General features: G+C 33.2%; 1 protein-coding gene across 6 annotated transcripts; it reads right to left on the reverse strand.

Annotated features, from left to right (window-relative positions):
• Positions 1-998: 998 nt before the first annotated feature.
• Positions 999-4,370, reverse strand: LOC115699181 (uncharacterized). 6 transcript variants are annotated; one of them, XM_061105585.1, is made up of 5 exons: positions 4,210-4,369; positions 2,598-3,339; positions 2,341-2,502; positions 1,842-2,218; positions 999-1,770 (listed from the first exon to the last, which is right to left on the reverse strand). In XM_061105585.1, exons 4-5 carry the CDS (start codon positions 2,199-2,201, stop codon positions 1,561-1,563), a joined length of 570 nt encoding a protein of 189 aa, XP_060961568.1. In that variant the 5' UTR covers positions 2,202-2,218; positions 2,341-2,502; positions 2,598-3,339; positions 4,210-4,369; the 3' UTR covers positions 999-1,560. The 6 variants fall into 6 exon arrangements, with proteins under 6 accessions (XP_060961568.1, XP_030482330.2, XP_030482311.2 ...); XM_030626470.2 differs by having other exon boundaries at positions 1,842-2,238; positions 3,129-3,339; positions 4,210-4,368; XM_030626451.2 differs by having other exon boundaries at positions 1,842-2,238; positions 4,210-4,367.
• Between the last annotated feature and the right edge of the window lie 10,650 nt (positions 4,371-15,020).

The following is a 15,020-nucleotide window of genomic DNA, read 5'->3' on the forward strand; positions in this document are numbered from 1 at the left end:
GGATACTTGAATTCTTTTACGGATGGAAAGTCCTAGAGTGGCACTCTTTGCTACGTGACATCTCTAGGACAGATACTTAAATCCTATGAAAGATGCTTGAATTCTTTTACGGATAGAAAGTCCTAGAGTGGCACTCTTTGCTACGTGACATCTCTAGGACGGATACTTAAATCATATGAAGGATGCTTGAATTCTTTTACGAATGGAAAGTCCTAGAGTGGCACTTTTTACTACGTGACATCTCTAAGACGGATACTTAAATCCTATGAAGGACACTTGAATTTCATTACGGATGGAGGTTCCTAGAGTGGCACTCTTTGCTACGTGACATCTCTAGGACGGATACTTAAATTCTATGAAGGATGCTTGAATTCTTTTACGGATGGAAAGTCCTAGAGTGGCACTCTTTGCTACATGACATCTCTAGGACGGATACTTAAATCCTATGAAGGACGCTTGGATTCCATTACGGATGGAGAGTCCTAGAGTGGCACTCTTTGCTACGTGACATCTCTAGGACGGATACTTAAATCCTATGAAGGATGCTTGAATTCTTTTACGGATGGAAAGTCCTAGAGTGGCACTCTTTGCTACATGACATCTCTAGGACTGATACTTAAATCCTATGAATGATGCTTGAATTCTTTTACGAATGGAAAGTCCTAGAGTGGCACTCTTTGCTACATGACATCTCTAGGACGGATACTTAAATCCTATGAAGGATGCTTGAATTCTTTTACAGATGGAAAATCCTAGAGTGACACTCTTTGCTACGTGACATTTCAAGGACGGATCCTTAAATCCTATGAAGGATGTTTGAACCCCAACACAGATTGAAAGTCCTAGAGTGACACTCTTTGCTACGTGACAATTCTAGGACAGATATAAGAATCGTAGCTAGTACAGGATGCCACATGACTGCCTTATAGATACAAAAGTAAAAAAATCAAATCAAATCAAATCAAATCAAATTCTCCATTTTAATAAAACATCTCATCCAATGAAAATTTAGTGAATGATACTCATAATCCTACATCAAGAAACAACAATACACAAGCTCAACATATAGAATAAAGTTGTGCATCAAAGAGATCTAATACACATCAAGAAAGCTCAATACATAGAGCAAAGTCCTACATCAAGAAAGTTCAGTCCAAAGAGCATAAACCCACACCAAAAGAGTTCGACATAGAGCATTACACATAAAAGAAAAGTCCAAAAAACGACAAGGTTCCCATCATAAATAAGACACGACATCGCTCAAATAAAATGGACATACAACAAGTAGAAATAGGATACTAATGAGCCGCCTCAGAATCAACCGGAATTTCAATGGTACCTTTGTCGAACTCGACAACCTGATTGCCATCTTCTTCAGCCTCAGGAACACCAGTGTCAAACTCAGAAGCAGTAGATTCCTCGTCACCAGAGGCAACTGAATCAGGAAACATTTTCCTATAAACTTCTAACTCCTCATCTCCCTTCCATGTAGCAGACCTACCTTTTTTGAAATCGGTGAACAACTCTAGGCGAGCTTTACACATAGCTTTAAATGCAATGTCATCTAGCTGAGCATACAAACCAGCTGATTTCTCCTTTTTCGTTTACAAGCTCTTTATCAGTCTCTTCAATCTTCTTCTGTAAAGTGTTAAGCTTTTCAATGACCTTCTTGTTTTCCTCCTGAAGCACTTTGTTAGACTTCTTAAGGACGGTGTTCTCCTTGTCAAGTTGTTTGCGATCTCGACGAATAAAAATTGCATCGGAAAGAGCCTTTCAAGAACAAACAAACATCAGAACAAATAAAAATCTCAATAAGAAAGAAGCTTTGAAAAGATACTTACTCGATATATTGAAGAGACCAAGTCATCAGAAGATGCAGCGCATCCAAGCTCATGTAAACGCCTCTCATCTAGAGGACTCAAGAGAGCCTCAACATGTCTTTCAATCGTAGAAGGATTCGAGTGCACACAAATATTTCTTGGAATAATAGTGCCCTCTTCGTCGTCACTCCCCAAGTCAACTCTACATCTCTTATTTGGATCTTCCCTGGCATAAGTTTTCGAAGTAACAACACCCTTTGGAGATGCAAAAGCACTTGAAGGTCCCGTAATTGATGATTGCCCGTCGGAACCAATTTTTTGAGTCGTGGCCTTCTTGGCTCTTGCCAAAATATTGGAAGAGGACGGCATTATGAAAGACATCCTCTTAGTGTATTGGTCTGTTAGAATCGTTCTTCCTCTGTTAAATGAGCAAGAATAAAAAACTTGGCCCCAGTCAACTCTAAAGCTCGCTTCAATAAGAAAACAGAAATTCGACCACTCGGTCAAATAAGGAAATTACCTTCTGTCCGCCCCTCGACTTTGCTCCAAAGAAAACTTGAAGCCAAATCTTTCTCGTTCAACAATTTTTTCCACCATTTATCCTCCTGAGAGATTGCAAAAATCTCTCGCAGTTTTCATTTATTCTATGATGACAAATCAGGAGCGGTCCTTGATTCACCACCTACAATAGGGAAATGCAAATGAATTAGAAACACAAGGATCACATACAAAATGCAAGATGCTAGAAAATATAGTGGCCTAATGTGTGGCACCCACCTAGCACCCTCCAACTAGTAGGGAACCTATCAGCTCCAGGTGTGAACATTTCTTCTCCATGGAAGAAACAATAAAATTCTTTCCAATCCCGGTCCGCAGATTTTGGTTTCCAAATTAAAAACTGGTCCTCATTTCGACTTACAAAACTATACCTCCCCTTTTCTTTATCATGTTCTTTTACAGTGTACAGAGCACGAAATTCTACTAAGTCAACACTTATCTCAAATACATCAGAGAACCTCTCAATACTTAAAAGCAATCTCCAAGAAATAGGCATCAGTTGGCTAGGAGCAATCTGATACCAATGCGAGATCGACAAAACAAAAGGTGGAAAAGGAAACCTGAAGCCTCAAAAAAAGGTATACAAATACATACCACACCAATCAGAAACATCCCAGCCTATTCGTTCCTCCCTCCTAGGTAGCCTCATTTTTATATTATGAGGAATGCCATAAGCCAATCTGATTTGAGCTAGGAGTGGAACTGTCAATTTAGAGCTGAGATTGATGCGTAAAATACTCTGTGATTTACCTAGGAGACTCGGTCCATCATCATCATTCACTAATTGGGCTAAGGCATAACCTATTACTGGGACTTCCTCCGCGTCCACCGCTAACCCAATTGCATCATGGTCGTCTACATCCTGACCATAGTACTCTTCTGCGACGGTGACAGGAATGAGAGACGAGGCATCCGGAACCTCTCGATCAAAATCACTATCCGTGTCCGTAAGGACCACAACCTGTCAGCGACCACTATCAATATCAGAATGTGCTGATCTAACAACCATACTAGGGACAAAGAATGACGGGTACCCCCTTTCCACTACTCAATGTAAGTAACAATATTATTAGAAAATATCCATCTACATGGAGATAAACCCCCTTTGGAATTCCGTAATTTCGAGATGAATACATAGCTTGGGGTCTACACTCTTTCCTATCTCAACAATCTTAAAATGGATGAGGAACACAATAAACACATTCTTTGCTACTCAACAATTCAAGGATGGACACAAATACTCAAAAATACATTTTCCTATTATTTAACATTTTACCAAATGCCCAATCTAAAATTCCTAGTCCAAGCCCACAAAACACATAATTTTTTTTTACCTTTTATTTTCTTTTTCCTATCATGTTTTATAAATAAAAAAGTTATTTTTCTAAACACAAAAATAAACTTCATCAAAATATATATATACCCACCAATACACACTATATTTCACCACTAGTTCTCAAGCATTACATCAATTATAAAATAGTCCCTATACACTATTCAGATTTTATACATCATTATAGAAAAAAATCAAAAACATCAAGAACAATGCTCCTCTACTTCACCAAAACCCTAAAAATGCTATTCTAAGTCATTCAAATATTTATCAAACCCACTTTACCAATATTTCTACAACAAAAATAAATTTCATACAAATTCTAAACATTTTTCAAAATCTTCTCTTTCATTTATTTCAGATTATTTATTCCTCCATATCCATTTCCCCACAAGTATCAATAACTCCATAGAATATTTACAAACCCATCCAAAAATAAATGCGCTAGAATAAAACCACAACTAAATTGAAAACTAAACATGAATCAAGAAGGCTAACCTGGAATAGGTGAAGAGATCTTCAAAGCTCTTCAAAATGTGTTCCTGTGAGTAGAGAAGGTATGGAGAAAATGAGAGCTCGAAGGTTCGAATCAAATAGGGTACCTGTCTATAGTAGAATAGCCAGAGAAAACGCTTTGGTACGTGAAGATGGGTTTGAAAATTATAGTCAAATTGTGTGTGACTATAGTTAAATTTTAGGGAAACTTTTGCTATTTTTTTTATAAAAATACTGTCAGACGGAATTTTTTACTTTTCTACTGTGTGTTTTTATAAGTTTCATACTGCAGTATACTGTTTAAAGTTTCACTGGTGTTCTACTGGTATTTTTTAGTTGTTCTACTTTGTGTTTTACTGGTGTTTTATAAAAACACAGTATTTTTGAGAAAAATTTCTTGTGACAATATTTTTGTAAAAATTCACTCAAATTCTAGTAATTTTGTAAATTTCCCTAAATTTTACTCAAATCTACTTAGTGGACAATTGAAAGACCAAAGCCCATTTAGTTATTCTTTGACACTTAACTCAATAAAGACCATCCTCCATAAGTCAAGGCCCACCAGCTCTTAATCGGACTCAAAATTCACTATATAATATATTTATACTAACATATAAATGTATATAGTGGTAAATAAAAATTATTATTATTATTATTATTATTATTATTTTACTATTGTTATTATTATTGCCATTATTACTTACCACACATACTACTCATTTAAACTACTCCTTATGCAAACTTAATATTTATACATTCTTGAACTCAATCAATGCAATGAAAAATTAAAATTATCGTCGATGCATTTATTTCAATTTTTTGCCAGTTGTCGATGCAACTACTCTTCAAGTCAACCACACTTGACTCCAAGAGTAAGGGACAAACTGTAGTGGCCAAAAATTTCACCAGGCCCAAATGCCTCTTACGACCCAAATCGGAATTACAATCCTTCAAAACCAAGTCAGTAAATATAATCCACTCATCCAAAATGCATTGGGCTTTAGCCAGGGCCGTCTCAAGGTGTTGAGAGGCCTAGGGCGAATTTTGAAATGAGGCTTTTTTTTTTCTTTTACAAAAATTTAAAATAAATATTATTTAAATTTTGACACAATATCGATTTTAACTATTTTATCTCCATATAACAAATAATTTTTCTTGCCACGTAAATTAACTCGATAATGTAATATTTAATTATTAATAACATCTCTATTGGAGTACTATATATTTTGGTACTTTTGTTAAAAATATAATAAAAAAAAAATAGTATATCAAAAATTATTTTAATTTTTTGTTACTAGTTTGTATCTTGAAATGCTACTGTACTTTATATATTAGAGTAATTTCATAAAAAAAATATACTAAATATAATATTGGGCCTTTTTCATTTTTACACTTTAAAATAGTTTTTTTTTTTTTTTTTGTATTTTACGAAATTCTACATAGAAACCCTTATTGCAACTAGCGCTGCAACCACTTTAGAAACCCAAATCGTAAATTTGAAAAAAAAAATTAAAAAAATAGTATATGGAGTAATTTCCCTTTAATATTTTCTCTAATTTTTGTACCAGTGTGTACCTTAAAATACTATTGTACATTATATATTAAAGTAATTTCATAAAAAATATACAAAATATAATATTTGGTCCAAAATATTATATTCTTATTTTAAAGAAATAAATAAATAAAATAAACCTTACAAATTTAAACTAATTCTTCACTATGTATTTGTTCTTATATGGATGTATTATGTAAAACACAAAAAAAATTAAAATAACCAAAATTGGACTCAGCAATGAATCGAACCCAGGACCTCCCCAATCTATACAAATTTATGCTTCCATGCTTCCCACTTGTGCTACAGCTTTCTATAGATATTTGTTGAACTAAAAGAGATATATACTCTTTTGTGTGTATATATATCAATTTAATTTTTCGGGGGCCTCCAAAATAGTGGGGCCTGGGGCGTATGCCCCGGCCGCCCCACCCTCTGGCCGGCCCTGGCTTTAGCTAAGATACAAGGCCCAAGCGAGCCCAGTAGCTACAAGACCAATCAAATACAAAGAATAGGAATGAGTCTATAACGGATCCAAAAGAATCGATCCTTCCTCTTGGAAAAGGGGAAGACCACTTCCCACATTCGTTCTTCATAACGGATGAATTGGACGATCAAAAGCTCTATAAAAGGAGAACCCAAGAATCTTGAAGGATCATCTCATCTTCATTTACTGAACACTTACTCAAGCATTTACGAAATACATTACTATTATTATTACCAGTCATTCTCCATCACCCTACAGTGGAAATATATATTTTCTATCTTCTTTATTTACATTCAGATATTCTTTATTTGAATTGTTTGCTGACTTGATCGTCGAAGTCCCTTCGGCTGGCACCATCCCAGTGTCCCAAGGTCTCAACGGTCCTTTTTTCCTTTGTTCTACAAGTTGTCGGTGCCCGCGATCCTTCCATTCCGATCATTGTAGATTTTGCCCTCTACACTAAAAAAAATAATTAGAAATTCCAAAAAAAATATTACGTTTACTTAAACAAATTTAAAATTTTGGAGGAAAAGAAGACTCAAACTTGTTTCTATAAAATTTAGTTTTTACAAAATTGCATTTTAACTTATTTTTTTTTATATCTAAATGGATTTTTTATAAAGAATATATAATTTTTAAATTGCTTATTTAGTTTTAAAATTTTGATCTCTTAATTATTCAAAATGATTTTTTTAAGAACTAATTTTTTTTTAAGATTTACCAAAAAAATGTTAAATATTTCTCATTTTTATTTTCAGGAGATACTATTTGATAATTGTTAAAGTTATGGGTAAAGTTGCTAAAGTTACGTCAACATTTAAACAAAATAATAGAATGCAACCTAACAGAAGGACTAAATTTTTATAAATGTAATTTTTTTTAAAAAAAATTGTAAATGTAAAAGTTCAGGGTAAATTTTTAACATTGTGTATAGTTAGAGGGCAGAATCAGGTAGTATCGAAAGTTCAGGGGGCAATATTACTAATTATTCTTTTTTTTTAAGTATATTTTGTGAAAATTTAAAGGAAAAGGTTATTATTCTATTATATATACACAATTGAACTTATATCTAAGAATATTTTATTTAAGAATAACTTCTAATGTATTATAAAAAAATAAATAAACAAATAAGCCCAAATTTAAGATACTTATAAATAAGAATAACCTCTAAATTGAAATTAGTTATACATTTTTTAAGTCTCGTATTAAAAAAATATAAATCTATGTAAGAATAATTATATCTTAATAAAATATATATATCTTATACATTTATTTATGTTGTATTATTATAATTTTACTCTAAATTATAATACATATATAAATATTATATTTACTCGAAAATAATTTTGTTATGATATAATATTAACGATTGTTTATTGTTATTTTTATTTGATTATTTTTTAGTGTTTTGATTCATTTTTTCTAGTGTACCTCTATTTAGTTATAACTTTTTAATTAAAATATAATTTTTTGGTCATGTATTCTTAGATAGAGATACTACTATATATATAAAATAGGCATGCTCTTAATGGGTATTACCTATGAATGTGTATTGTATTATTAGCCATTGGATCAAATCTAATGGTTGATATTCATAACTATTAATTAAATTTTTAAATTAGATATTTTTTAATTTTAACCTATTACCTGATGACATGGAAGTCATTTTTTATATCCATTCTTTCTATTTTTTCCTCATTCCACATATATATATATATATATATATATAGGCGAGTATTCAATAATTATATTTTTACTGTAACCATATGGTTACATTTTCCTTTGACCTGTAATAGCAGGTTACTAATAGGTAGACATTCATTTTTTAAAATTAATTAATTATAATTAACTATTTTCTTAAAATAATTAATTAAATATTTAACAAGACCTCTTTTAGACATTAATATTTATATTTAAATCCTTATTTTAATTATTTTAATAATTAAGCCATTTAGTTATAATATTTACAATAATTTTTTTTTTTTACAAAAATTAAACTTCTTTTGACACAAATTAAAATTCTCTTCTTATAATAAATTTTTAAATAATTAATTATTTTTAAATGATATTTAATTATTTTGTTACAATTAGATGAACTAAGTATGAGGCCTCAAGCTAATCAATCGATAACAAGTGCAGCCATTTTTTTTTCTAAAAAGTCCTTCAACTTCTTTTACTTTTTACTTTTTAAATATTTAAATAAAAAAAATTAAATAATTAAGTTTAATAATTTAAAATTAAGATGACAAGTATAATAAAATTTAAATTATGAAATTATATGTGTATAATTTTAAATTATAAAAAGTTTTGCTATAAAATTTTAAATAATTTAAGTGTAAAAAATAAATTGCTAAAAGATCCTTATATAGTAATAAATTGCAAAAAATTAATTAATAATTATAATTAATTTAATTTTAAAATATAATTAATCTTAATTAAAGTTTTATAAGGAAATAAATGATTAGGTTACTTTCAAGTTACAAGTTATTTATTATTTATTTTTATTTAATTTCCAAATTAATCACAACCATTTAATAGTAATCCAATGGCTTAAAAAAATGTAACCATGATGGTTACAATAAAAATGTAACCATTGAAACCTCTTCCTTTATGTAAATATTAATACATTGATACCTTACAATTTAATTATGGTAATTTAAAAACTTCAATAACCGTCAATTACACCCTCAAGCCTCACTACAACAAATATTTCCATTCTAAAACATATATTATTTTTTTTTTTTTGAAAAGGCATAACATATATTATAAAGGTAGAGGTTTTAATGGTTAAGGCTGAGCATCAGCGACCTGCAGGGTTGCTGCAACCACTGAACATACCAGAGTGGAAATGGGAGGACATTGCTATGGACTTCGTGGTAGGTATGCCTAGAACCACGGGACAGTTTGACTCTGTGTGGGTCATAGTGGACAAGTTTACAAAGTCAGCGCACTTCTTACCTGTTCGGACGAATTTCTCCATTGACCAGTATGCTGAGTTATATGTCAGAGAAATTGTTCGTCTTCATGGTGTCCCAAAGTCCATTGTTTCGGATAGAGATCTGAAGTTTACATCGAGATTCTGGGAGAGTCTGCATCGAGCTATGGGTACTTAGTTAAAGTTCAGCACAACTTTTCATCCTCAAATGGATGGACAATCCGAGAGGATGATACAGATTCTAGAAGACATGCTATGGGCATGTGTGCTTGACTTTGAAGGATCATGGGTAAAGTACCTTCCCTTGATCGAGTTCTCTTATAACAATAGCTATCAGGCAACAATCGGGATGGCCCCATATGAGCTTTTATATGGAAGAAAATGTAGATCACCTATTCATTGGGATGAAGTGGGTGAAAGAAAGTTTTTGGGTCCCGAAGCTGTTCAGAAAACAAGTGAGGCAGTTGATAAGATTAGAGCGCGAATCCTCGCAGCTCAGAGTAGACAGAAGAGTTATGTTGATCCAAAGCGTTGGGAAATTGATTTCCAGGTCGGAGACATGGTATTTCTCCGAATATCTCCGATGAAAGGCATTAAACGCTTTGGAAAGAAAGGAAAGCTTAGCCCGAGGTTCATTGGGCCTTTCGAAATCCTTGAAAGGATAGGGCAAGTAGCGTACAGGTTGGCTATGCCCCCAGCGCTGGCAGCTGTTCATGATGTGTTCCATGTTTCTATGCTTCGAAAGTATGTCTCAGATGCGTCCCATATTCTGAGCTATGAAACATTGGAACTCCAACCAGACTTGTCATACGAGGAACAACCAATGCAAATACTCGATAGAAGAGAAAAAGTCTTGAGGAGCAAGACAGTGGCACTGGTGAAAGTACTGTGGAGGAACAGTAAAGTGGGAGAGGCAATCTGGGAACTCGAGACGGATACGCAACAGAAATATCCGGAGTTGTTCAGGTAAATTTCGGGATGAAATTTCTATAAGGAAGGGGTAATTGTAATACCCTGGAATTAGGAAATGGATTAGCAAAACCCTAATTAGATAATTATGAATAATTAAGGAATTAGATTATTATATAGTTCAGTATATGTGAGTTAATATGAATTTTAACATGTTAAGACCCTGTTGGTGAGCTAGAGGCATTTTAGTAATTATGACCCGAGAAGGTTAAAATGATGAAATTAATTTAATTAAGTGTTTAATGGAACTATATTATTATATAGTATGCCTATGTTTTCTTTTCAGGTGTGTTCTGACATGTTGGCGTGGTATAGTCACAACCGGGTATTTCGGGCCGAACCGGGTTCGAGCCCGAAATACAAATTGGATTGATTTATTTGGCATTTTATTTGATTATATAAAATCTGAAATTTATTTGGAAATAATTGAGTATGAAATGACTAAAATACCATTGTGAGGGTGTATGTGTGTATTTAAGCCCTAGGGGCAAAATGGTCTTTTGACCATATTTGATTTACACTTAATAAAATTGATTTTGAGGGAAATAGATGATTTTTTTTCTGGTTGCTTCTCCCTCTCACCCGAACCCTCTTTCTCTCCCTAACCCTCTCAAAATTTTCAAAGCTAAATTGGTGCGAATTGCTTGAAATTGGTTGTTGATTGGAGCTTTGGAGTTGTGAGTTCTTGTGCAAGGAATTTGAGGTAGATTTATAGCTTTTTAACTTTGAATCCTTGTTGAATCTTATGGTTGTAAAAGCATGAATTAGTTGATATGTTCTTGTTAATACATGTGTGAAAGAATTGGGGTGTTTTTATGTGATTTGTGTGTTAATCTCTTGATTTGTGTTTGATTGAGCTTAGAGTACAATTCAAGGATGTTTTACATCCTTAAACCTAATTTTTTATCTATTGTTTTACTGCTGGAAATTGTTAAGTTGTTGAAGATGAAGCTCTTGTTTAAGAGCTTGAGTTTTGTTAAGTTGGATTGGGTTTGGTGTGAGCTATAGATGGGATTCTTGAAATGTTTTCTAGCTCGAATCCATGTGTTTGTTATGTTTTGGTTGCTGGAAAATAAGGTTGATTCATGCCTAGAGATTTAAGGTTGAAAGTATGAAGTTTTGTTGAATTATGTTCTTGAATGAAGCATGATGTTCATGGATTTGTAATATGAAATTATAAAGTTTATTGTTGGATTTGATGCATGAGATATGTGTTTTTGATCCTCTGATATATGCTAGCAGCTCTATTTCGTGATTCTGAGAGATATGTATGTTTGGGGTGAGTTTGGGTGAGTTTTGGTACTTATTTTCGAAGCTGAAATTGAGTTTTCTGGGTTTTAAAACCCAGTGGTCGCGACTATCATAGGTCTGGTCGCGACCATGGTAATGACAGTTTATTAATTTTTATGAGTTTTTGTTTTTGCCATAACTTTTGACTCGGGACTCTGTTTGGGACGTTCTTTATACTGTTGGAAAGCTCTTTTCGAGCTCTATGTGATTATCTGTTATTTGAATGCTAATTTTATATTTTTGTGAAAGTGGATTTAGGGATTAACCCTATTTGTGTAAATCCCGGTATTGTGACTAGGATTACCGGCACCTGGTCAGGAGCACCCGGGGATTTGGAATCTCTACTATTGCGGGACATCAGGTAAGACAATAGGTAGCACGTAGAGTTATGCGCGGTGGCGCTTATATTGGAAATGGGATATGTGAGTAATTAATAACTGGGATTAGGGTTATTACCCTAATGTGAGCGGTTTGATAGCCTAGGGTTGTTACCCTAGTGATATATGTTGTGTAAATGCTATGCCATGTTATATAAAAATGAATATGTTGAGATTTAGGGTTATGTGTTCAAGGCATAACCAGGTTGGACTCGGTTACTAGAACCGAGAGGAACCATTCTAAGGCCTTATTGTAATTAGACGTGTGAGCGCAACACGTAGGTCTACGCTACGTAGACATAAATAGGCATTCGAGCGTAACATGCAGGTCTGTATCATGCATGCATATGTGAATGGCATTACTGATTATATAGTGTGATAACTATGTTTATCATTATTTTATACTGTCTTGCTGGGCTTGGCTCACGGATGCTCTACTGTGCAGTAAAGGGTAAGGCTTTAGCTGATCAGCCATGAGTTTAGGAGCTGGGCGAAGAATGTACATGTCCGAGCCATATCAGACCAAGCGGGTTAAGGGTCTACCAGTGATATATTTTGAAATTCCATTTTGCCGCTCGGCTGAAAGAAAAAGACTTGTAATAAAGTTTGTAAATATTTTTGGGATCCCAACTATTAAAAAAGATTAAATTGTTACAAGTTTTATTTTAATTCTATTTATTATAAAATTTTAAATCATGCGCTATTTTGATTAGTAATCCCATTTAGGGGACTAGGATTTTCATAAGTATTTTGGGTAGCGTGCCTAATTATTTAGGGCGTTACAAAAGTGCTTACTTCCTCCCGAAGTAAGACTTTATCAAGTCTCCTCCCGAAGACTAATCTCTTGTTCAATCAAGTCGTTCTTTACAAACTCTAGGACAGAGTAAGATCAGAAATAAACTACTAGAACCTAGATGAACAAATAGGCTCTCACAAAACAAAGAAAACTCTCTTCTCTAAAATAAGATAAGTGCAAAAAATGAATAATAGAAGAGTTGATTCAAATGACTGCTCTCTAGGCTCTATTTATAGAACATAGAAACCTTAGAGACAGTCACAAGATCGAATCTATAGCTGTACAAAAAACTTTCCTAAGAAAACACGATCTACAACATCAGATTCGGATGCTGACGCAGCATATCAGACCAGAAACGGGAAACTTGCTATAATCGGGTCCGATCCTCTATTAATACTTGATTCCTGCCAAAAACAGATTAGATAATCTGATTGTATCAAGATACAATCGAAATCAATAAGGAAAAGGCAATAATCAAAGTTTTCTTTAAAAACCAACTTTCCATAAGAGAATTGCTTCTCTTACAAGAAGTTTCCAAATAATGGAAAGCCCAGCTGAAAAGAGCAACTTTCCTAACAAGGAAAAGAGCAACTAAAACCCGAAAACACAAGGTAAGAAATCGGGTATGCATGCAAAACAATCTTACCATAAAGGAAAAAATATTTTGTCAACTAACTTGCCAAAAAAGGACTTTACAATCTCCCCCTTTGGAACTTTAGATGAACAAAATATTTTTTAACACAAAGTACCTGCAAATTAAAGTTAGACATAACAAATAAAAACTCCCCCTGAGTAACACAATCGAAAAACAAAATAACATGCTAACTTTTAATCCAAAGTAGTTCACAAGTACCAAACACAACTCCCCCTGAAAAATAGGTCCAATTAAAAACAAAATATTACTCCCCCTTTTTGTTTATCTAAGGGCCAAAGATAACAAACAAGAAAATATAGTAATATGTCCAACAAAAGCAATAAAAGAAAGAAAAACTTATTCTCTATAAAGCTTAATCAAAGAGGACAACTGCTTGGACATCTCTTGCTGAACCTCCTCCATGGTAGGGGTGTTCACTAAGTATCCGATCCAATCCAATCCGCACGATCCAATCCAATCCAATCCGCAAAATGCGGATATCCGCACTTGCGCGGATTGGATTGGATTGAAAAATCTAAAATCCGCACTTGTGCGGATTGGATGTTGTTTGACCTCAAAAAGTAACCGATCCAATCCAATCCGCACTTAATTATATATATTTTTAAAAAATTATAATATATAATATATATTAATTTTCTAGTAATATTAAAAAAAAAACACAAATTTCTAATTTATTAATCTTTTTTAGTAATATATTGAGTTAGTCTATTTTATTTATTTTATAATAAAAAACACTAGAAAAATTATTCTATTCAAATAGACACATACACACAAATTTAAATATATATACTAATTTATTTATTTTAATAATAAATACATATATATTTTAGTGTAAAGTATATATTAACATATATGTATATGGGTTTGATTTATATATAAATGGTGATGGAAATAGAATATTATTTGAGATTAAGAAACAATAGTCTTTTTTTAATTTTTTTTCTATGAAATATTAAATAATTTATTATTAAAAAAATAACCGATCCAAAATAACCGATCCAATCCGCACTATTGCGGATTGGATTGGATCGGATTTAAATTATTATGCGGATCGGATTGGATCCAAAATATGAAATCCGCACTTAGTGCGGATTGGATGTTGTTTGACCAAAAAAGTGCGGATTGGATCGGATGAACACCCCTACTCCATGGTAGCAAGACGATTGTTCACCAACTGAACCTCATTCTTAACCTCCTGGATTTCTGCAGAAGTAGAACTCGAGCTTGAAGCAGCAACACCACTAGCTTTAGGCCTCTTTTGAAAAATGCCATCAAAATACTCTGAGGGTTGGAATGTTGTTCCAGTCAGTGAAGACTCAAGAGTTTCATGAGATTGGGCCACATTTTTCTGAGAGGACAAAACCTTAAAGATTAAATTTGGAAACACAAACTTAAAAGTTGGCTTTTACCTCTTCAAAATGAGACAATTTGGTTCAAAATGTGGGAGGCCAAGTCAATGGATGCTCCTGAGGTGATACGGTAGAGGAAGGAGGCCACATCTTGAGACACCACAGTCGTGTTTGAGTTTGGAACCCAATTGCTAAGAGAAAATCGCATGAGAGATGCATGAGCAAAGGTTAGATGTGTAATGCGAAGACTCTCCCCCGATTTCAGTTCTGCCCGTGCACTAGTGAGTTCAGTGAGCATTAATTGGCGATCCATAGACATTATGGCATTTGGGACATTCTCTAGCAGTTGCAAGGCGTGAGAAATATCTTTTTTCAGAGAATGAAAACCAATGTCCTCTAACATA

The sequence above is a fragment of the Cannabis sativa genome, chromosome X (genome assembly GCF_029168945.1).
Source record: "Cannabis sativa cultivar Pink pepper isolate KNU-18-1 chromosome X, ASM2916894v1, whole genome shotgun sequence".
Classification (NCBI taxonomy): domain Eukaryota; kingdom Viridiplantae; phylum Streptophyta; class Magnoliopsida; order Rosales; family Cannabaceae; genus Cannabis; species Cannabis sativa.

Excerpts from the sequence above, each read along its gene's own strand:
- LOC115699181 (XM_030626478.2), bottom strand. The coding sequence starts at position 2,417 with ATGGTGGAAAAAATTGTTGAACGAGAAAGATTTGGCTTCAAGTTTTCT. Across the intron at positions 2,239-2,340 it reads AGTCGAGGGGCGGACAGAAG|AGGAAGAACGATTCTAACAG; the intron begins GTAATTTCCTTA and ends CTCATTTAACAG. Across the intron at positions 1,771-1,841 it reads TGGTCTCTTCAATATATCGA|GCTCTTTCCGATGCAATTTT; the intron begins GTAAGTATCTTT and ends TGTTCTTGAAAG.